The sequence below is a fragment of the Alosa alosa genome, chromosome 1 (assembly GCF_017589495.1).
Source record: "Alosa alosa isolate M-15738 ecotype Scorff River chromosome 1, AALO_Geno_1.1, whole genome shotgun sequence".
NCBI lineage: Eukaryota > Metazoa > Chordata > Actinopteri > Clupeiformes > Clupeidae > Alosa > Alosa alosa.
The window spans coordinates 13,394,779-13,418,825 of NC_063189.1; the positions used below are offsets into that span (position 1 = coordinate 13,394,779).

The 24,047-nt window shown below is 46.4% G+C and overlaps 1 protein-coding gene across 1 annotated transcript in view; it reads right to left on the reverse strand.

Moving 5' to 3' along the window:
• The window catches only part of LOC125298137 (MAGUK p55 subfamily member 7-like), a 29,717-nt gene that overhangs the window by 4,659 nt on the left and 1,011 nt on the right, over nucleotides 1-24,047 (reverse strand). The window contains exons 3-15 of the mRNA XM_048248844.1: nucleotides 22,451-22,569; nucleotides 20,069-20,146; nucleotides 18,291-18,371; nucleotides 16,868-17,002; nucleotides 13,907-13,988; nucleotides 13,340-13,425; nucleotides 12,972-13,046; nucleotides 12,540-12,733; nucleotides 11,818-11,882; nucleotides 9,842-9,853; nucleotides 9,680-9,718; nucleotides 5,188-5,352; nucleotides 1,667-1,747 (exon numbers count right to left, since the gene is read on the reverse strand). Of these exons, the coding sequence (XP_048104801.1) occupies nucleotides 1,667-1,747; nucleotides 5,188-5,352; nucleotides 9,680-9,718; nucleotides 9,842-9,853; nucleotides 11,818-11,882; nucleotides 12,540-12,733; nucleotides 12,972-13,046; nucleotides 13,340-13,425; nucleotides 13,907-13,988; nucleotides 16,868-17,002; nucleotides 18,291-18,371; nucleotides 20,069-20,146; nucleotides 22,451-22,569 (1,212 nt within the window). The remainder of the gene's footprint in view (nucleotides 1-1,666; nucleotides 1,748-5,187; nucleotides 5,353-9,679; nucleotides 9,719-9,841; nucleotides 9,854-11,817; nucleotides 11,883-12,539; nucleotides 12,734-12,971; nucleotides 13,047-13,339; nucleotides 13,426-13,906; nucleotides 13,989-16,867; nucleotides 17,003-18,290; nucleotides 18,372-20,068; nucleotides 20,147-22,450; nucleotides 22,570-24,047) is intronic.

A 24,047-nucleotide genomic window follows, 5' to 3' on the forward strand; every position in this document is an offset into this window, starting at 1 on the left:
GAAAGAAAACACAGTTAATCGAGGAAAGAATGAAACACTGATTCTGTTCACAGCACATGAGAGTGTGGAGGTGAAGCCCAGTCTTCAGGGGCAGGTTGCGGAGGCCTCGCTGGGCCCGGGTGGAGACTGTACCCTGGCTCGGTGGTAGCATGTGTTGGGTCATGGTCACAGGACGGGCCCCAGTTACAGTCATGTGTTCACAGCAGCAGCAGCAGCAGCGGCAGCGGCGGCACTCTGAGTCACAACACAGGCATGCTCAGGGCCCAGGGCCCAGTTTAACAAGGATAGGGTCTGCCCGTCACAGTCAGACACCCCACCCCTAAGCGTCACACACACACACACACACACACACACACACACACACACACACACACACACACACACACACACACACGCTCCCCGCACACTCCAAAATAAACTATAAACTTTTACCGGTGCTAGGGGGGTGAACGGGGCAATGCCAGGTCGGTGTTACTTTCTTTATTTTCATTTTTTTCACCTCCTCTAGTCTGTCAAACACCCCTGTGTGCAAATGTATGCATATATATATATATATATATATATATACATTAAGGCTTGCCAGCAGCTTTCATGGGCATGTGATAAACTGACTTCCTGTGCCTAAGCTGAGGTAAAACTGTACTGCCGCCCAATAAACCGGACCAGAGGGGATATCTCAAATACAAGCAGTGAGGCCCATCAACACGCCAATGTCACTGGGAGAGATGGAGCTGCACTATGGCCATTAAACATCATACATATTCATCTGCTGCAGATAAAATGTCATGAGAAAGCCACAGGAGATCAATGGGGCCAGGCATACATTGCTGCTGGGTGAGCTATGCTGAACATATAGCATGAAAAATATAGGAATCCTGGCTGCACGTCCACTGTTTATCAACGAAAACTTTGAGCGGTTCCAGCCGTCATCCGCAGCTGTCATGTCTAGCAAATGGGGGAGATGGACTCTAAATCACAAACGCTGACCTTCCCTATCACTCCGTGTGCTGTGCGCTTAACTAACATAAATCACCTAAATGCATCTGTCAGGTAAAGTTAAAGTCTGAAGTTAAAGTTGGGTCTGGTTGCTGCAGGGCTCATGCTTGGAGTCCATTCAAAAATATTGCGAGCTGTAGCAGAAAGAGAGGGAGAGAAGCTTTGCAGAAAGAGAGAGAGAGAGAGAGAGAGAGAGAGTAGTAGGCTAAATGCCAGTCACAAGCAGAGAAATGGCATTGCTCCAGCCTGGAGAAAACCGCTCTCCATCACTCTGTGCTGTCACTCCAACACACACACACACACACACGCACATGCACACGCGCACACACGCACGCACACACACACGCGCGCACACACTACCCCAACACTTTCTTTGCCTCTTTTCTTCTTTCTTTCTTTTCCTCATTCATCCCCTCTTTCTTTCTTTCTGTCACATATACATTGCACTCAAATATTTACTCAGACGCTTTATATGAACGCCTTTTTATATAGCGCCTAAGTATAGGTTCCTCTGGAATGGAAGCTTAATTTGCTGTGTGTGTGTGTGTGTTTATATAGTGTAAGTATAGGTTCCTCTGGAATGGAAGCTTAATTTGCTGTGTGTGTGTGTGTGTGTGTGTGTGTGTGTGTGTGTGTGTGTGTGTGTGTGTGTGTGTGTGCGTGCACTCACGTGGTACGGTGACGCTGTACAGCTCAGGGTCAGACAGCAGGAGCTTCCTCTTCAGCTCACTCAGGCCCACTCCACTAGGCCCTGAGGACGGAGGGCCAAACAGCATTACAATCCCATCAGCCGACGGGGCACACTTCTGAGGATCAGAATAATGGGGCAGAATCTTTGCTAATCAGCTAGATGGCAAAAACCTCTGAAGATCTGAAGAGAGCCGCAGAATCCCCCCCCCCCACCCCCCACCCCTCTTGGACGAGAACAAGAGTCGTATATCGGTCATGCAAAACAACTGCCATGCTCAGCGTTCTCCAAACTCTCCACTTGAGCAAACACATGGGGCTCCACTTCAGCCCTTCTTTAAAAACACTGTTAGTAGAGAATAATCAGCACATCTCCTGTAGCTGGAGGAGTGGAGCAGTGCAGGCTGTGCCAGGATCAGCGACTCAGCTCCCCGCGAGCCGAAGCACATCATGTACACAATGACTAATTGTAAATCTTTACTTGCGCTAGCCATTCCCAATTCCCATTTATGAGCACATGGTGTTTCACTTTGCCCATTAATAAAACATTGTTTGTTTCCATTTCACAGTGGTGCAATCAAGGGGACCTCCGACCGCAGTCAACAAAGCCCTTTAAAAAGAATGAAGGCAAAAAAAAAGGTTGAGTTTGTTTCTGGGTGGCTGGAACCTACACATGAGGAGAAGTGCTGAGACCAACAGCTCAAGACCTCATTCAAGGGGCCACTGCTCATCCCTGCAGCCTGAGTGGACGCTCTGTATGTGTGTGTGTGTGTGTGTGTGTGTGTGTGTGTGTCTGTGTGTGTGTGTGTGTGTGTCTGTGTGTCTGTGTGTGTGTATGGTGGCGTGGGGTGCGTCCAAAGGCATGAAGCAGCCCTTTCTCCCAGCAGGCATCTGTGCTTCCCATCAGAGGGGTGCGAGTGCGCGGCTGACGGGCTCGCGGTGTATTGATTTCAGTCTGTGGCTGCAGCTCGCCGCGCCTCTCCAAAAACACAGAGGCCTGTCTCTGTCCTGGCCAGGCACCCCCAACCCACCCCCTCTCTCTCTCTCTCTCTCTCCCACTTTTTCTCTCTCCCTCTCTCTCTCTATCCCGCTCTCTCCCTCTCTCTCTTTCTCCCACTATCTCTCTCTCTCTCTGTCTCTCTGCTCCTCGATATCTGGAAAAGCCATATTATTATTTCCACAAGATGAACTGTCTGTCTGATAGGCAAAATCAAAGCACGCGAACCAACATTGCTGTCTTTAAGGGGCAGAGGGACAGGGTTACTTCTCGGGGAACATCTTTAAGACTCAAAGTCAACAAGGATGAAGTCCCAGCATGCCGCGCTCATAAATGGACTGTTGATACAGAGCGAGATGCCTGGAATGCCTGCCATTCTAATCATGCATAAAACGGCTTCACCGGACTCCATATTCGGCACAGGGTTCCGTATTCCTTTTCACTAGCAAATGGCTTTCACAGGACACCCGGGCAAACAGAAACAAATCAGGCAGCAAATGAGAGAACAGACGAAAAGAAGGGGGGGAGATGGGCTTAATCTCTCCTCGTTTGACGTCATGCGGGCGAGAGACTCGCCTCGGAGCAGCAGCGATCATTCCGATCAAAATTGCTGGACATTAATGTTTGTCCTGCTGTGAGTTGATTTGATTGAAAACCATGCAGGCAGCAGCCAAGAGAGGGTCAGTCACTCATATGCATGCTACATCATGAGCTGACGTTCCAGTCTCTGTGGCTAAACTGGACACATTATGTTTTGGCCAGTTGGACATATGAGAGTTGCATTTTGTAGGAAGAAGCAGTTGTTTATGGAGTAAAGGAATATGGTCACTCATGCATACAGAGAGAACCATACAAGGAAAAACCGCCAATGTAGACCCTGAAAGACCTAGATATAGTTTGAATTAAAACAATTTTGCCTTATTATAAGCATTTGGCCAAGTAGTGTTTACTTACTGGTATATGTGTATACTGAAATACTGACAAGTATATATTCCACTGACATGAAATAATATCAACCTTAATTCAAAACTTTGCAAGAAATATGATCATTCAGAAAAATGAAACCAGTTGGAATGGATTGTCTAAAGCAAGGTGTTTGGATAGATTTTCCAGACTGGTGAGGCTTCAGTACTGCAGAGATGATGGCCCTTTACAAGAAGTGATGCTCTCATTGGAAATGGTGCCAGGGTCAAGGCTCTGTCAAGCAGCTCATCCAGGAAGAGAAATGACTCACACTTCCTTACAGTGATCCTGCTGAAACACAGTTACCAGTCCTCTCTCAGCGCTTGCTGTTCACCTCATTTCACTGTGCCCTGCGGTCCTTTCATATCTTTCCAACACCATTCAACTTTGATTTACCTCCAATACTACAGACAGCCTTCTGAAAGACAGAACCCAGCTATAGTGGCATTTGACTAATTAAACCAGTGCCAACACAATGACGAATTGTAAAGTACACAGAGTGGCATGAACATTAGAAGTCATTTAGAAAAGTTGCATTTACATGTCATCATGCCTTCTCCCAAGCCCTCCTCCATCACCATTTCTCAGAGTGGCAGCCAAGAGCTGTCTTTTCACCATGCTCATAATCAATCCATACCCTAACCTGATGGATTGTAGAGTCAGGGGATGTCAGTGGGTTCAAACCAAAACAACAGCAGAGCTGAGGACATGGAAAGGCCTGTGGTAGAAACGGCCACTGATGACTGCTACAAGTTGACCCACTTTGGAAAAACAAATCCAGATAGAACTTTTAAGAGTCGTTTCATTTGACTTCACATAGGAACCTTTGAATGTTATACTCAACACCCTCAGGTGTTTGGTATAGGTTTAACCACAGATGTTACACAGTAGCTTTTTCTATTGTTGAAGAACTCTTTTGAGTAACCAAGAACCTTCCTCACCAATAAATGTTTTCTATCTGTGGAAATTGCTCTATGCATAGCCTTAATGATCTCAAAGAACCCATGAAGTGCCTTTCCAAGCGTGCCCTCCTGTTTGAGGGGACACGCACGCCCAGTCGCCTGCCTCATTAAGTGGGCGGCCATTTTGACAACGACATTAAAGCGAACACTGAGCAGACCTCAGAAACCGGAGCTCCCAGGCGCAGTGGTGAGAGCAGATACACAGAGCAGAGATCCCTCTGCCTCACCACCGCCGCCCGGCTCTCTGGACGAAACGCAAAACCCCTCGTGCCTTCTCCAAAGTACACACGCCGCTGATTGACGTTATTAACTTTAGGCCTGGCGACAGGAGATTTAATTGGGTACGTTTACATTGGGTGTCCAACGAGGTACTTCTGTTGGAGGGACCCGGAGGAATGCCGTGGCTCTCGCACTCACTCCCGCTCGCTCACACATACATCACTTTCCATCCCTCTTCCGAGAGAAGGGAACATGGAGCTCTTTCAGGATAGTCTTGGCAGCGATAGGGGGAACGCTTGGAATCTGGAAACAGGAGCCCTACCGGTGCTACCATTAGGATGGAACTTGCTTCCTCACACTCACCGAACATCAGCACCATGCGGTGAGGGTCTCCCGGACCCCTCTGGTAGGGGACCACCTCCAGATAGGTGGGAATCAGGCCATGGCGATGTCTCTTGAACCTCCTCCATCTCGACTGTCTGCTGTCGCTGTTCCGCCTGCTCAGCCGGAAGCTCTTCCTTAGGCCGGCTGAAAAAAAAGACAATACAGTCACAAATGTAATATATAAGTAATTATATTCAGAGGGAAAAGATCATCAGGCTCATTAACATCAATTGTGACACTGCCTACATAGTCCAGTAGTCCTCCTCCACAAAACGTTTATGATAAAAAAAAAAAATAGAGGTGGATATTTTACTGCAACTGGAGTAGATGTATGCCTAGTAGATGTATGTCCCAGGTGGACCCATTATCCCCCCACCTCCTGTCATCTATGTAACCATCAATTAGTTTCCCTGGGTTTAAGGGTATGCAGTCTACCACAGACACATGGTACTAAGTCAGCTTGACACTTAAGCATGAAGGCCTACTGTCTGTGAAGAGAGTCAGAGAGGCAGCCGACTGGACCAGGACAGACGGCCTCAGCACAGTGACAGATGTAAAGTCTAACTAATATCCTTATACACAAGACACCTGATATTCCACTTCTGGCCCTAAACACCATGATTAATGACACCAGAATGCCGCTGTGTGCTCAGAGGAGGCAGAGAGTTTGAACTGGCGGAGAAAAAACGTCGCATTGTTTCAATAGTTTCCACAACATAGCAAAACCACAGGCTTAGAGCATGGGGGAAAGGCAGAAATCAACCATCTGAAGCTCTTGTTCTTTCCAAAGCCATAAAGGGGATTTGACTGTCCAGCCCAAGCATATAAACAAAACACGTCGTACGTCAAACATACTATTACAAATGTATGAATTCAATGGAGTGTACCATTACTAATTATGGACTTTCCAATATTGGGCATTTTGGTTGGAAAGATGGAGCAGAGTTATGAAATAAGCTGAAATATTTAATAATAGGTATTGGGACAGAGTCAAGTAAGGCACTAAGTAGAAATTCAGGCCCATCAAAACAGCAGTGTGGGTGGTCATATAGAATTAATTATTAACTAATTGCACCAAACATGTCTGTAATTGTTTCATAGGCACTGGGCGGAATTCATTGCATGTCCTTCTCACCAACATGTTACAAGCAGATGCTCGGGTAAGATCTCTTCTGAGTTTATTTGCAGTAGACTTAAATGCACATAGGCGTTTGATGGGCCCCACCAAACATCTCCCAGAATCTCTTAAACTCTTCCAGACAGCTCGTCCGTACTCAGAGAGTAATAACCACCCCCGTGGCCTGACGGCTTCTGTGTAAATAAATCAAATAGGAGTAAGGCTGGGCTGACACTCCGGTAATTAATCCAAGGCCTGCAAATTCATTTCATCTGGACAGGCCAGTGTGACAGTCGAGAGTCTTCTCTCTCTCTCTCTCTCTCTCTCTGGGATTCGAGTCTTGGCTGTGGAGGTAGAGCAATCTTTTTGGTGACAAATCTCACTCAAAGGCAATGAGATTAAAATAGCTGCCGAAAGAACAATAGTACGTGGGGGTATTTATGCGCTCTGTAAGGAAATGTTTGTAACAATGTTTGGGAGTGTGTGGCCTCCGCAACCTGATGGGCCTTTTGCCGGTGGAACCATATATCATGAGAAATGAACCCAACCAGCGGAGTCCCAAACCACTCAGCCCCTTTTATAGGCACAGTCCATCATGAAACTGTCTGCAAATGCATCTCATCTCTTCTCCTACTGTGGTTGTGTCCATCACACACTAAAAGTGTGTGTACCTATGGAAGTCAAGCAACCCAGTGGACCACTGCGCTGTGGCAGGGAGCAGCCCTGGAGTGTCGGCCTAGAGGCAACTCAGAGGCAGTCAATGATGAGGCCGGAAGTACAGCTGGATTTCATGTTCCGCACAGCGCCTAGAAGCAGCTGGGTGATCTGAGCGATCACGCAACAGTGATCGCTCATGTGCCTCCGCTGCTGGAGAGTGAGGAGAAAACGGACCGCTGAGATGACGACAAACTCGATGAAGACTCCTCTGTCAACGGCCTGGGCTTATCTCAGATCGACCGCCCCTCTTGCACATGTGAACGTTTTTCGGTGGGCCACTCGATGACAGGGACCAGACCAAGACCACAAACAACACGCCCCCTCATCCACACACACACACAAACACACACACACACACACACACACAAACCCTCCCCAATCCAGCCGTTCTGCCAGGCGAGGTGGCGTTTCCGTTTTCAGCTAAATGAAAGCTAAAATGAAGCACATGGATGTGGTTAGCTCAGCACATGGATGTGGTTATCATCATCCCCCCCCCCCCATCCCCACACGCACACACACACACACACTGTGGGCCCTTCAGCAGGGGCAGGAGCGGACGCTGAGGAGCTTCCCTGAGCAGAGCTGAGATACCCAGCGACGCCTGTCTGTAATGACGTGGGCACCTTCACCCCGCGGCGACCGTGCGGCAGGGCTGCAGACCAGCAAGCGCCGCGGCTCTTTTTCTCATTACACGCGCCAGGGACTTTTCTGCTCCCTGGATCCAGCTGCTGAGGCGTACATTCAAGGCTAGTTTGGAGAAAAGACGATGCTGGCGCGTCATTGGTGCCCGCAGTGAACAGAGCGCGGGTGGCAATGGAGCTAATAAAACAAATACCAGCCTCCTTCCAGCGGCCTCCGTACTTCTTTTATTTTCCATGTTTTTGCTTGCTCGCATACAGCATGTGCTGTCTGCAACAAGAAGGGGAAACGCGACACGGAGGGAGAGGAGAGACGCAACGCCACAAATAAACGGAGAGGGCCGAGAGCGGACTTTTTGTGGAGAGGCGGCCGAGAGGGAGCTGATGTGTCAGCACAGACAGAGAGGGACGCTCCGTCAACAAGACACCAGCGCCCCTTTAATCACCTCCAGCGTTTCACTTACAAGCACAGCAACGCAGCTGTTCACATCCAATGACTCCGCTGGGTTAACACCGCAGCGGGTATTTGGCAGAAGTCTTTCTTTTCTCTCCTTCTCTCTCTCGCTCTCTCTCTCTCTTTCTCTCTCCCCGCATGATGAGAAAAAGAAGCTTAACATCCTTCACGCTCTCCTCTAGCCACCCATCTGATACTGATCAGATCATCAATGCTGATTTAGAGCAGGCTGGCGTCGCAGCTGCAGAAAGCGCGATATGGAGCCCCGTGCTCTCCCGTGTTCTCTGGTGCAGTTCTGCGCACACCCGCCCCCTCAGCCTATCTGTGAGGTAACTCGTAATCAGACACTGTTCCAGATTCTGCTCGCTTCCTGACTAAGAGAGCCCCAAACACATTGGCTGAAATTGATGTATGATGATGTTCAATAGGAGTCCTCTAGTATCAAAAAAGAGCAGTGTTTGAAATTGCATCAGCTTGCCTGGGAAAGCCATTATCAGTTTAATGAAGCCCTCTGATTGCCCCATAACTGGGCTCAGCTAACGTAGGCTTGCTGCGGCTACCTGACGCTGAAAACATCCAAGGGTCTGGAGAAGTAGGAAAATGATCTGGAGTTTCAACCATGCATTAGTGTCTTGGCTCCCCTCGGCCTGTGGGACTGCATACTGATTAAATAATCTGGTTTGTAAATAGAGCCTGTTTTTAATGTGTCCCTGTTTTTCCATGTCTGGATCTTATTGGGACTTGGGAGCTGATACCTTTTCCAGGTTCCACCCCCCACTCTCTCAATACAACCTGCCCCTCCTATCATCCCTTCCCCTCCCCTCTACTCCACTCCTCATCCTCTTTGGTGACCTTTTCCCATCCCATAATACTCTGGATCTTGACACTGTCCTGGGTTCCTCTCCTCTCCGCTGCATGTTTTTCTTTACTTCTGAGGAGGCTTTGCTGAGGAGATTTAGAATTGAATTATGGTGATTGCACTAAAAAAAAAAAGCAATGGATGCCACTCCCGCCTCATCGTCACATTCCGGCATCAAGCTTTCCGCTTTTCTTTCAAACGTCATAAATCTCAGACTTTTCATCCTTTATAGAAGAATTCAGTAATCCTTTTTTTTTAAACTAGAACTCCTTGCAATATTTCTAAGACATATTACTTCTCCCGAGGCTTGGGATTCAGTGTGTGGATTTAGGCATGTTTTGCCATCGTGTCCCTCCACTGGAGAACCCTGATGTCTGGAGTTCATCGGGGAATGCCAAGGAGGAGCAAGGAGCGAGTGCAGCTTCTGTTACACTCATGGCCCGTGGCTCGCGGCTTAATGAGCACGTCTGACATGTATGCGCTCTGGGTGCCTCCGATGTGCTTCACTCTTAATGGAGCAGCACAAAGCACCCAATCAGGAGGCATTAAATCCTGTGCCATGATTACATCACTGCAACCCCCCTAACCAACATCTGTGTGAACCACAGGCCACCCCACGCACTGAACTCCGTCCAAACAGCAGAGTTGTAGACAGTCAAATGAGAGTGTAGAAGTGTGCTGCTCACCTATGTGGATTCCAGTTATTGCTCCGTAGTCAACATCCTCTGTGGGACATTGAAAGCAAAAAGAAAAAGAAGGAAACAGATTAGTATGTTGGCACACCATGGGTAAAAACATGAAATAAGAAAATATATAAATATGTAAAGGCATGTAAAGGGATTGCATACCCCTCCTCTCTTCTGTATAGCAAGCAAAAATAAAGGGGGCACCAAGTTAGTTTTTCATCTTCATCATCTTTGCATTCGATATACAAACAGTTTCACAAACACCCCTTGTGGCAAAAAGCAAAAAGCCTTGCACTAACTAAGATGGCAACAACAGCATCATTTTTTTATACTCTAATTGATAACATGTCTGAACATACACTTGCACAAATGTTATGGTCCATGAAAGCAAGTAGTGACCCAACCAGCTTAACCATGTGTCATCACCTAAATAACAAAATGAAGAAAGGCATCTCGTGCTATTGGGACACACACATGAATGTACTGTAAGCTGTCCCCAATGGAACATGTGGCACTAGGTTGACCCACAGATGTCTGTTTTTGAGTTTGAGTAAGGGTGTGTGTGTGTGTGTGTGTGTGTGTGTGTGTGTGTGTGTGTGTGTGTGTGTGTGTGCATGCGTGTGTGTGTGTGTGTGTGTGAGCTATGAAAGGCTGTAAAGTGACCCCGTTCCATCATCGCCATATGATGGGCCCTGAGTTACGGGCAGGTGTCATTCTCCTTCCAAGCCAACAGGCAGATGGGGTTTTATGAGAAAACCGCGTCACTTTGAACAGTCCTGCAATGGCTTTTCAAGATGAGATGGCTGCTAAGATATTCCAGAGAAGATCCAATTCTATCCATCTGGTTCTCAGTCCAATTATATGTCCAACTCTAAACTTCCTCTAAGTTAGAAGTGTTCATCTCAATTCTGAACATCTGATTTAAATGTCATACATTCATAAACACTTTGATTGATTGACTGCTTGGTTAGAATCGCAACATGCAACATGGAATTACAACGTGATAGATGGAACAGGTCTGCGGTGAAGCGATGGAAGTTTGCAGATGCAGGTGCTTTAGATCATACACACAGCACAATTATTATAGCAAGCACGTTTATCAAACTTGGGCCACGATACACTACACAGTTGTCTGTCAAGAAACGGACTGATAGAAAACCTGCAGAATGCCTGGCACTGTGGGAATCATACTACAGCTTTGTAACCTTTAAAAACCACTATTACTAGGTACTGTTAGTTAAAAGTCTAAAGCTATGTAAATTAGTGGTAACTGGTAAATAAGGGATTAGTGACGTTCCTTCCCTAGATATGTATTTGGGGTTTGGACATTTTGTTCATTTTTTAATTGCTAGCCTAGAAGTCAAAACAAAGACATCTCTGAAGTCCTCAGCCATGTGGTTAGACCTGCTATATAACTTCACTTTCTTTAACCCAATCCTCCACCTCTCCCTATAATGTCTCGAGCATGGCTGTTTCCAGGCCACGGCACAGCCTGTGGTGGATGTGTTCACACACAGTAAAACACTCTTTAACGTGTCCAGCAGAGCCACGGCGCTTTAAGCGCACTTCCTTCACCTCCGCTAGGTCACTGCTGCTGGACGGGGTTCAGGAGACGTTGTGCACTTAAGCACAGTCTATATAACACCCTGAGAGTCCCTATCACTCGCGGGCTGCTGCTTGACTCTGGAGGACACTGGGTTCAAGCCTCTGAGTGAGCATTTGGACATCAGCGACTCCATTCCAGACGCTCGTTAAAGCCTCAGATTCACTATAAGGAGACAAATGAGCCTGAATGGAGACAGTCTATATTATAGATGAAAATGGTTTGGGACCTTCAGGTTAGAACACAAGACAATTCAGCTTTTAATACGATTATCAATAATATATAGGAAATACTTTAAAGCATTAATGAAGACGAATGGTATTATTTGTCATCCTAGTGCTACCTAAGCTTTCTGCTGTTCCTCCGCAGGCTATGCAGAGACAAACTATATAGTGATCAATTACATGTGGCATATGAAATAGCTTAGTAATTCCTTTCAATGGTTTCAGAGGAGACCTGTTTGTCATCAGAGGAGGTGCAGTCTACCTAGTCAGTTTCATGTCAACCTTGTCCTGCATTTCATCACAATATTTACCTGGCCCATGTCCCAAGCTCTTCGGTGGATGGAAGAGTGCTTCAGGCTTCTGCAGGGTGACTCTCCTACAGAGGAACGAGTGCACCACAGTCAAATCATCTGGCCTGGAAACAGTAATCACCTCCCTAAAGGACCTACAGCTCTGAACTTACCGTACTGTACCCGGCACAGAGATAGCATCTCAGAAGGCCCACATTCAACCTGCTGAGAGAGCTTAGTTTCAGGGAGCACTGAAGGCGTTCAAAGCCTGCCAAGAAAGTGCTCTTGGTCTACACGTCTGTAATGCACATCATGGAGGCTTTGAGCACTGTAGTAGTTTCCATGCAGTCTACGCTGTCCAAAACACATCAGCACCTGTGCCATCATTTGATGTGATGATTCATTTAGGCAGATGTTGTCCCAAGGATCATACACACACACACACACACACACACACATACACACACAGGGAGGTTTGGCTGCTTCTGGACTTAAAATTCCTGTCATTGTTAAAACAATTCCTAACCAAATATTGCAGGTGGCAGTTGGAAGAGCAGTGTTTGGAGTCTTGTTTGGCTAATCGTGTGGACATAAGAGAGTGTCAACTGACGTATCAGTCAAGGTATCGCCACGTACACACTGGTCTTGTTGGTGGTTTGTGTGCGTGTGTCTCATTGAACGTGACCACTCTGCGCATTCTGTGTCTGTGTGAGTGTGTGACGGCACGGTGAAGTGACCCTCACCTCTCCTGTAGCTCCCTGGACGGGATCAAACCTGCTTGGGAGTCAGTGTCGTGGTGCCTGGCTTGCCACCACACCTCGTCCTCCTCACACACGATCTGCAGGACGTTGCCCCTCTTGAATGCCAGGCCTGCCTGTTTGCACGGTATCGCCGGGTCGTCCTCCGGATCATAGTCGAAGAGAGCTCGGACAAAAGTCTGACACACCACCGACATTAGCAGAGAGGGGCCTTGCCACTACTACACCACAAACTTGCTCCCTGGACAATGGGTAGCTGTGGTTTCTGAACATTTTTTAAAATGTCAAAACACCATGTGGTAGATATACCATCCACAAGGTTTATATGAATAGAAGGCTATGCCATTACTTTACTTCACACATGCGGCCAATCAAGCTTCCATAAAAACCAGTGCGCGCTGTTTAAGGAGGACGTACCTTGGTGCTGCTGACTGTTGGCTCTTCTTTGGTGCCTGGTATCACTTTAAAGGTTACGGCCCCATCCGCCTGAGCCTGCAGGAGAAGGAAACGAGAGACTCGAGAGCATGCCAGATAGATCTCTCATTGTGCCAGATCTGTGTTTCACCCTGTATTATGCACATAGACACAGACAGGAAGCAGAGCTGTGGCCATTTTGAACACACACACATGCACGTGCGCATGCGCACACACAAACACACACACATACACACACAGACACACACAAAGACACACACACACACACACACACACACACACACACAAACCACTTCTGGCAGAGACACATGTGTGAACTTGAAAACAGAATGCAAAAGTTGCTGCTGTACCAGTATGGGAATAATGTCTTCCAGGTCCTTGTCCTCCATCGGGATGCCATTCACTTCCCTGAGCTCATCCCCCTCATGAATTAATCCTTCAATGACAAGACTCCTCATCAGGCACACAGCACAAGACTCCAACATAAACACACAACGATCCGCATACCTGAACTGGACCAGCTGAGGGATAGGGAGGATTGGACAGTGGATTAAGCTTTCCACTAAAGCAAGAAGTGACTGTTTGGAACAACAGGAGAACTCCTCCAAAAAACTTTCCTTTTAATTTGAAGGTAGACACCATGTTCTCTCAAAGCTTCATGGAAGAAAAGAGATCATGCCTCCTTAGAGGATTAACTCAGAGTATTTTGCTCTGGCCAAGTGTCCTTAGTTCAAGCATTGGTTTGAATCATAAGAAGTAAGTTGATAAAAAATTATTTCTTTATCTGTCCTGGGGAAATTCTTTTAAGTAAACTATGTGTGGTAAGTTTCAGTCCACATTGTTTACTGTTCTGTAATAACATCCTAGTACCAGTAACATTGCAATTATCCTGTTCTAAGTGAGGTCTGGTCACTCACCACTTCGATCCGCTGCTCCTCCCTTCATAATGCGGGCCACAACGATAGCGCCTGTGAATTCATCCCTCCGTATAGTGGCACCCTGCAGAAGAGGCAACATGTTGATATTGCACCCAAATATTTCCCAAAAAAACTCTTTTCAGTCAGTAGTACAACACATCACTACAGGCATACAAACATGAAGTGAGCATGAGCAGGAATTGTCAGGTTACCTTCAACTGTGGCAACAACTTCTCCCATTCCAGGGTCCAACAAATTACAAAATTCATTGAATTTGATAATGGCCATGTGGTATTTATTCCAGCACTGGCATAGGCAATTTAGAGGCAGCAATGGGCTCCAGTTGAGAGTGGAACGTGTCAGATATCCAGGGAGCACAAAGGAAATGGTTTTGGCTCATTGTCATGCCGTCATGTTAGCTTTAGCGCACTGAGAGACAAGGCCACTCGGAGCACTGCTCAAGGATGGCACAGCTGAGAAGGACAAGGACGTAACTGTTGAAAACACCTTTGTGTTTGTTGATATAGTCTGTCAAACATTCTATCAGTCTTAATCCAATAAGAACAAACCTGTCAACACTTCTGACAAGTCCGGGAATGGGTTGATTTCATATCAAACAGACTCGCATTCAGAGTGACGGATCGGAGTGCTTATTTTGCTATACCTAATGCCAATTTAACAGGGTACACCATTTGCTTATCACATTAACCATCGGCTGACACACACCCAAGCACTCAACACGCCTTCAGATTTTGGCCTCAGCTGCTTTTTGTTTGCCCGCCTCACTGCTGATCAACACATCACAATCAGCCACGCTGGTCCAACTTCAACAGTTTAGGTTAAGCCCACTGCACAAATCAACACACGTCAACAACCGGCATACTGAAATAAGCTCCAGTCCAAACACTAGCGAAAGAGACACAACCAGCGGTGGAAGGGCCTCTTAAATAACTGGTTGTCGGAGGCACCGCTACCATCACCATCATCAGAGACCTGCAGTTTGCCACGGCGTGCAGTGCAAACGCAAAAAAAGGAAATAACTGGTGCACAACAGAAACAGACACCCCTCAAGGCTCTTTGGCCACAGGCACCAGCCGAGGTGGCCTACCAGAGCTAATCACAGGGTTGGGCCCCGCGGCGCCCACTGCCGCCATCAGGGCCCGGAGCAATCCTGCGGGGATGGTAGCATTTCCCCTGAGTCATCCCGCACAGGGCACACCCATGGGGGGCACCTGTTTACTGCCTGACTTCCTGTTACCAACAACAGGAGAAGGGACGTACACACACACACACACACACACACACACACACACACACACAAAAGACAAAGGCGTATAAGTGGTGGCCCAGTCCAGTCTCCGGCTGCAATGACACACTCCGAGAGTGAACAGTCAAAGGTCTGGGGTCTGGGGGCCCGTTTTCTGCTCCTATGGCAGTGAAATTACTCATCATCAGGACGATGTCCGGCGCCTGGCATGGCCCAGGGTGATGGGATCCATATGGGCCAGCAGTGGGTCTGATGGCTATTACTACTGTAGGCCTTCAAACACATAATTACTCCTGGCTGTTACTCTAGACCCCGCAGCTGCACACTCGGCACACTCGCTGCCCCTTCCTCTGCCTGGTGAGAATTGAAGCCATATCTCCACGTATCGGATGATCGACTTGCTACTGAGTGTATGACAATCCATGAGCACTGTGCCCTGCATGAGTTTTCCAGACAAAGGAAGAGGGGGGAGCCGTGACTCAAAGTGGGCTGGAGGGAAGAACTGAGACTCGCAGGGAACACTGCACTGTGTGTGTGGAGGGGAATAGATTACCAACAAAGACAGCAAAGGTCAGCGTTCATATACATAAAATAACACCGAGGTACATAAACAAGTTGCAGATATGCAGCAATAACGTTCAGTCGTTTTTGTCCGGCTCAAAAATGTGTGACTATTAAGATCAAGGAGAGCCATCGGGAAATCCATCGGATGTGTTTGTGTTTATAAGAATAACACAAATGGTAGAGGCAGAAGACAAAAGAGGGAAAGAAAAACATCCCAGAGAGAGAGAGAGAGAGAGAGAGAGAGAGAGAGAGAGAGAGAGAGGAGAAGACAGCAAGATGACTGCAACCTGGTCCCTTGCAGACCAACTTGACATTTGTGTGGTGACATTTCATACTTTCCATTTCATCCTTGGAATTCATCAAGTGAAATCTGCTCCAACCCCAAACCCCCCCAGATGTACAGTGGAACTCTTTGTAAGTTTTGCATTAAGAGTGGGACAAATGCCATGCTTGGATTGCATAGAACTGACTGTGCTGTAGGATCAACCTTGTCTCCTTGGCTTGCATGATAAAAGGGTGCCTATAATTTGCCTGCTCCTCTGTCCAACATTACCTATTTATGTGCATGATGCCATATCTACGGGATGCATCAGTGCATATCCTGGCTGGTCAGGGATGGAAAAGTTGAGTGCAAAACTCCAGAGCACAGAGGTGATCCAGATCTTTCTCTGACCCTTGTCTTGCATCCCCTCTCCACTCTCACTCTAGCCACATGTCCGGCTGAAATCACCGGCCAGCCATTGCAACATGAGCTCCCCTCCTCCTCCTCTTCCTCCTTCTCCTCCTCCTCACAAAAGCTCACTGAAAAGTGGCTCATTTCCATGACCCTCACCTTAACCCAACACATCATTACTGCTACCTAATTACAGGTTTCCTGGAACCGGAGCTTTGGACTTTCCCACTCAAGGATTCACTGTCTTTTTCAGGAGTTGCCACAGCCATATTTGTGTGTTTGGAACATCTCTGCAACACGCAGCTTCAAAACAAGCATGGCTTAGTCACGTTTGCATATTTTAAGAACATTGGCGGAAAAACTTGCCAACCAAAAAATGTGGAATAAAGTTTTGTTATGTCTTTGATTATCAGCCTATGTTTGTTGGCTGTGAAATACTGAGGAGTGAAATAGTTACAAGGGGCTCTTCTTTTTTGACGAGCTGTACAATCTTCACAGAGTCTTCCTCTTCGTCACAAATGTTGTCGGGCAGAGGCGGCAGCTCAGGGTCGTAGTCTTTCCGTGCCACAGAGTCGTGAACAGACAGCAGACTCTGTGGGGAGAGAAGCACTTCGACTCAGACCTTATAATACATTAGCGATCCGACATGAGACAAAGCCATGATGTATGAGTGTCTGGAAGCCCATGATGATGTATCTCCGCTTAATCTTTTGAGTTTTCAACATTTCCAAAACAACAAACACAGATTTATGGGTTACATGACCTATAAAAAAACCTTTCCCGGTTTAAAAAGAGCCAACCAAGCCAAGATCATTTAACCTGTCCAAAATAAATCCTGTCATATAGCAGACGCCCTCGTCATCAGCAATCTTCTGTTATTCTAATATTCAGCTACTTAGTGTTTTTTGACTCCGTAATTGGTCGGGCCCATTTCGGCTCCGCAGATGCAGATTGAGGTTATTACAGAGTAGGGGGTTAGGCGACTGTTCGCTTTAGGAGCGTGCAACGGCCCTTTTTAATAGCTGTAATGAATGGTTTCATCACTGTGCACATTAGCCTTGCTAATGACTCTGATGGGGAGAACATTTGTCCTCTCACCGGGGAGCTATAAAGGGGAGGCCAGACAAACACATCCCACCTTGATTGATTTTCCATCCAAGAAATGGCCCATGTCTGCTTCAGCCCCAGGCCCCTCTATCAAATGGCCAGTGCCTTTATGTGCTGCTGTAGAGTGGGTGGTTCTGAATCAAACTAATCTAAGTAGGTCTGCCACACACAGACGTACTACATGAACTTGGATGGAACACTTGTTAATGTTATAATGAATTGTCAGAGGATTTCATCCAAACTTGTTCACAGTGTTAAGCCCAGTGTAAGATTGTCCTTTGTCTTCATCTGCCGAACCCAAGACCTTAATCAGTACTTTTCTATGTGTGAATGATGCAGTCCACAGGACAGTGGACAGAGGAGACAGACACATTGCTTCGACAGTATGAAGAGGACTGGGGGAAAGTATGAGCTTGACTTCCACATGCCAAGCAACGGAAGGCACTCTTGTAGGCAACAAGAAAGCATACTTCAACTTAAGTTATCTGTAGCTTGTTTCGAGGGAGAATTATTTTGGTTTTATATGAAATATAAAATGTCACAACCTTTGCGTCTGTTTGTCTGTGTGTGTTTGTGTGTCAGGAGTTTTATTTATAGTTTTTTGAAGTATTATATAAAATATCACAAAATTACTACAAAGGATATGTGTATGGCAAAACTAGTTCTAATAGATGTTGGAGACCTGGATGCTGTATGGAAATTTGAGAAACATATGTGCTGGCATATTAACTTTTTAAGACTATGTGAGGCTATGTTTGTTGCAAATTTCTTACCTTAAGATGGGGATTGGATAGCAAGTAGCACAGTTCAGCTGCCTCTGGACTGGCATAGGATTCCTTTAGCTCTACCGCCAACTGGAAATGACCACAGTTACAGAGAATTTAATGACTGAATAGAGAGAAGAGGCAAATTCGCATAGTGGGTTGGCACCATGAGGTTCAGCCTGGTCCCTCGACAACAAATCATCAATACTCTAGAGCAATTGCTGACATTTTTAATACAATTTTTAAATCAGACATGGATGTAAAATAAGTTGCTCATAACTAGGACGTGATCCAAGAGTGCGACAGCGCCAGGAAGCTGAACACAATTCAATCACTGTTCCCCTAAACTGCCTCACAAACTGTTCCAGATTTTTTAAATAAACCAGAAAATAATGTCCTTCATAAAGCATGATTAAAAAAAAAAACATATTCAGTTGGTGGTGGTGTAACGTCTTCCCCCAGGGAGGTTGGGGAAGAGGAACTTGTGCTGCACGTCCTCCAGAAGCAACAGTGGCTAGCTGTGGCAGTAGCTCTGAGGGTCGCGTCACTTCACCTGACATTAAACATACATTCTGCTCCTCATGCTGGAAACCCTACTCTGCAGGGGAAATGCTTATAACAGCTTAATGCTCAAAAATGTCCTCCCTAGCCTCACTCTGCGGGGAGCTGGAAAACTGATATCTCTTTAGAAGACAGAAAGAAAGAAAGAAAGAAAGAAAGAAAGAAAGAAAGAAAAAAAACAATCCAAGGCCTGGGTGTAGACAGGAAGAGTGTGGCCACTAAACTGACGCTGAAAGAGCGAGCGCCACAAAATTCCGCTGGTGTCGAGTTTTCAGGACGCGCAGACAAACAGGACCTGTTTTGATAGCAATCACCCAAACCAAAATAGACAGATTTATTAGGCACATGTTCATACTCCTAATGGATGGGTTAGAGCAAAACTGGAATGGATGCCCTTCTTATTTTCACTAAATAGCAATCAGATGAATCCTGGAGTTCTCACTACACAGTCTACCACGAGACGACTTCTGCTTTGAGCCCGATCTCACACCAGGGACAGATTACTATGACCTGTCATTTTATAGCTGCATAGTCAGAGCAGGCCTGAGCACTGAGGAGCATGGATTTGTACTTTTGTGCTGTATTCTTGGTCATGCTCCAATACCCAAGTAAACTCTCGCCAAAAACTTGAAGCATTGGGGAGGCGGGGGGTGAGACTGTCATCAGCGTATGGTGCATGACTAAATTTTCATGTGATGGTGTGTGTGTGTGTGTCAGCAGGGACATACTGTTAGCTAATATTTTTATGTTTGTATATCCTTTTGTAACTGTAACTGGTGTGTGTGTGTGTGTGTGTGTGTGTGTGTGTGTGTGTGTGTGTGTGTGTGTGTCAGCAGGGACATACTGTTAGCAAATATTTTTATGTTTGTATATCCTTTTGTAACTGTAACTGGTTGTGAATGTGTGTGTGTGTGTGTGTGTGTGTGTGTGTGTGTGTGTGTGTGTGTGTGTGTGTCAGGTTGATCCTACGCTGCTGCCCTGGGACCTATCTGATAATCCCTGACAGCACCAACGAAGAGGGAGAGCAGAACAGTGAAACCTCAAACCCCAGCCAACTCCTCTCCACTGCCCTGGATACTCTTTCCACCCACCCCCCCTCCTCCCTCCCTCCCTCCCTGCCTGCCCCTCCACACCCCTCCCTGCCCCTCCACGCCCCCGGCCTCCAACATCCAGCGAGCCTGTGAGAGGGAGCGGCAGAGTAGGAGAATGCTCCAGGGAACACTTACCTCGCCTGCCAGGCACTCTGCACTGTCCTGGATGGGTTTGGGTCTATGCGCTCCAAAGCGCAGCAGTCTCTCATAGACCTGCAAGTGTGAAGAGAGAGGGAGAGAGGGATAGAGAGACAGAGAGAAAGGGAGTGAGCGAGAGATGAAAAGAAGGTAGATGATGAGAGAATGGAGTGATGTGGATACAGAAATAAAGAAGCGGTTGAATCAGTTGCTTGGTAGGGGGTGGTGGTGGTGGTGAAGGGGCGGTGGGGGAGGGGCACTGGGTCCTGGGAGGAGGTGGCCTGCCCTGCACAGACGGGTGAACCCAGGAACCCGCGAAACCCCAGACACAGTGGTGTCCGTTAACAAGAATCTCTCTGCATTGTCTGAGTAATACATCATGGCACGGAGCCGAGGACAGATGATTTGACAAGCAGAGCACGTCTCGGCATGCTAAATCAGTCAAAAGAATAACAGAAGAGCTGCTTCAGGAAAAGCACAGGCTAGCTGGCCGGCTGGCTGGCTGGCTGGCTGGCTGGCCGACGGGTCTCTGTCTGTGTGTACGTCTATCTGTCTGCCACTCAACACGGGGGGAGTGCAGGGGAACTAAAACTCAGCGTCGCATTAGTGCACAAGAAATATGTAATCATATTTATGACCCTCACATAGCTGAGAGCCCTCGTAAAAGAAATGGATTTTTATAACAGTTGGATTTGTTGAGACAACGTCGTAGTTTTTTTGTTTAAGTGTTCACGCTACTAGCCGAGCAGCCATAGGTTTGAACAGTTAGGCTTATGTTCTCTCTCCCCCCAGTCTGGGTCTTCCTGCTCTGTCTGCATCTCTGTGCTCATAAAGCGTTGGTGTTGGCTGTGTCGCTTGCTTAATGCACGCACATCTGCCAAGTCTTGCACCTCGTATAAAGGCCCGTCCAGAAAAATTCATCCCATTTCATTCGTCTTCAGTAATACTTTTTGGGAGATCCAACTGTTTGATAATCTAATGAATTTGATCCTTTTTTTCCACCGTCAGATAGGAAAGGCTGTGTCCCATCTGTGACATTGAAGTTGTGGAATTTCTCGGATATAAAAAGGAACAATAATAACATTATTGATCCAGCATGTCCAGATAATAAAAAACAAAATGCCCGTAAGGGCTCGATGTACTTACTCTGAAGTGTACACTGAATGTGAGATCAAAGCAGTGGCGTTGTTTCTTATTTTTATTTGAATAGGCACTGGTTCAGCAAATACGAGTGGGCATAACATTATAACTCTAAAGCAAATAGTCTACTAGAACGCAGGAAATAAGATTAATAAATCACAAATTTCCTCTTAATACAACTTCCCCTTCAGTCCTTCACGTCTGAAAAAGCAAAATAAACAAACAGAAAACATGACTATAAATTATGATGTTCCATCATATCCAGTTGTTGCAAAACATAGTGTCAGGTAATAAATACAGAATGGCTGTTTATACAGCATTATATTGTCTCATTTTAAATTTGTCTGACCTCAGTTAAGAAGCATCCATGTTTTCTCAAAGTGACTTGTAAAATGTCTTGGATGCGAGCCTGTGTGCGTGGACATTATATTTCAACCCAAGCTCTCCTGAAGACATTTGGAAGTGTGTGGCCATAAATAACTCCACCACTTGTTTTACTCTATGAATTATGTTTTTTCCCCTCGGTCTAACAGACATCAGTTGTCCTAATGGAGCAGGTGCGCTCTCTATACTAGCCCTGAGGCTCACCACCGATCCCACAAGCCTCCATGTTTTACACAGTCCACACAGTGGACAAAACATGAGGAATAGCCTTATCACCACAGGACAGGAAGTATGGTTACTCCATTCGCCACAGAAGAACATCAACAGCCCATAGAGGCTCTGACTCTGGACCTTTATCTCCAGCTTTCTTCGTCTAGCGGTTTCTCCTCTGTCCCCCCTTCTCTCTCCCCTTCTCCCACAGCACTGCAGCGGAGCACAGGCAGCACCAGACAACATTTGTTGGAGCCATCAGCCTCGGCAGCCAGCAGATGATGCTACTGGGTGTGCTCGCACGGCCGTATTTTTGGAAGTCTCGTCTTTTCTGTCACTGAGGAATGTCATCACTCCACAGAAGGTGTCCATCAGGTTATTACCAATTGTCAACAAAGAATTATTACGGATTGCTTGTGGAAAGAAAGGAGGGGGGGGTTAAAGGGTAAAAATGAGACAGAACAAATAGGTCCCTATTTGTTGGTTTTGGAATGTAGACATAAAACCAACAAAAATGTAGACTTGTGTTATGTATGGATTGGCGTGTATACGTAGCCTACATATGTATGCTGTGTGTGTGTGTGTGTGTGTGTATGTGTGTGTGTGTCTGTCAGTGTATTAGTGGATATAGATTGAGAGGTTCACCCTGATGAGCAAATGGAGCGTGTTCCCCATAAGTGTGTCCTGCAGGAAGTTGCTGTCCTCGCTCTCGTCCATGTGCGACTCCAGTCCATACAGCAGAGAGGCTAGCAGTCTGCACACACCTGCAGGCCGGGGAGAGGGGTGAGGATGACAGAGACAAATAAACACACTCACTATACACACAAACACACTCTAAACAATGACAGCACTGCAATCAATGTCATAGAAATTGACTATAGAAAACAACTAGACCTCACTAATCCCTTCACTTCTCTCTCTCTCTCTCTCTCTTTCTCTTTCTTTCTCTCTGTCTCCTACTTTAAAATGCATTATTTCCAGCATGTGGATACAAGTCTGTGATATTTCTATGTATGACATGTTGCAGTCCTTCTCTGTTGGTGGCGTGTCAGTGGACCTTCTCTGAGATGTTTTCTCTGCCAACACTTTTATAAAACCAGCACTTCCATTTCCTTGCTGCAGAAAAAAAATTGGGCATTAATCACAAAACTCTGTTTATTCTCAGTCATTTGACCACAGAGAACTGAAGGATTAAAAATAGCTGTCAGCGCCTGATATGTTCCGTCACTAACGCATAATTTCTCTGGCGTGTTGCATGTTCGCTCATGCCGAACCAAGTTAAATAGGTCTTCAGTGTTTTAAGTCATACCAGGACCATTCAAAAACACTGGAGAGATGATAATGTCCACAGATGTCTGGCTGCCAGATTGCACTGAATGGATTATTAAACTCAATTTAGGGAGAGATACACCAGAGCTGGAGGCTGCGGAGATTATGGGCAAGTCTCGGAGGACGTACAAAATGGAAGGCGGCTGTAGAGCTTCCAAATGTAACAAAGCCTCTTGTTAACCTGCACTGTAAAAGTCTATCTGATAACCAGTGTTAGCGTACGGCCCCAAGGGGGTTAGATGTGGACCCATGACCGTTTTCATGGCCTGGACGTCAGATCACTCTATCCCTCTGAGACTCTCTACTGCATGTATGTGAGTGCCTGTATCTTATCTGTATCTTGCTCTACTCATATCATGTGTCTATTACATGTGTATCTTACATTTAGGTATAGGTGGGAGCCTGAATTAAGATTTCCATCTATCCACTATGGTCAATAAATAAATATTAAAATATGTATTTAACAATCAGGATGATCTATTTTACAGTAGTTTTGCTGTCATACCAAGTGTCAAATAATCAAATATGTGTGTTTTGCTGTCCTTGTTACAACCAGATGCAGCTCTTCAGCCATCTTTTTGAGTTTAAAAAAAGCTGGCCGCCAAGCGCATCATGTCCTAAATGCAGTTTCTCCTGTATACACACACAGTCCTCTCTTTTAGAATGGAACACTGTTGTGTCAGGCCAACCAAAACTCATCATGCTGAACTCCAGCTGCTGGCCACCTGCTTCTCCACTGCTTTTATATGGCAACACATTTTAGTGTGACCACTACTGAGAGCCAATGAGAACAGGGACTACATTGGGATGCAGCAAGGCCAACTTAGACAGTAACCAAGCTACCATCTATGAAGCCTATTCTCCCATTCTGAGGCAGCTGTCGCCATATTGAAATGATTGACACACTATAATT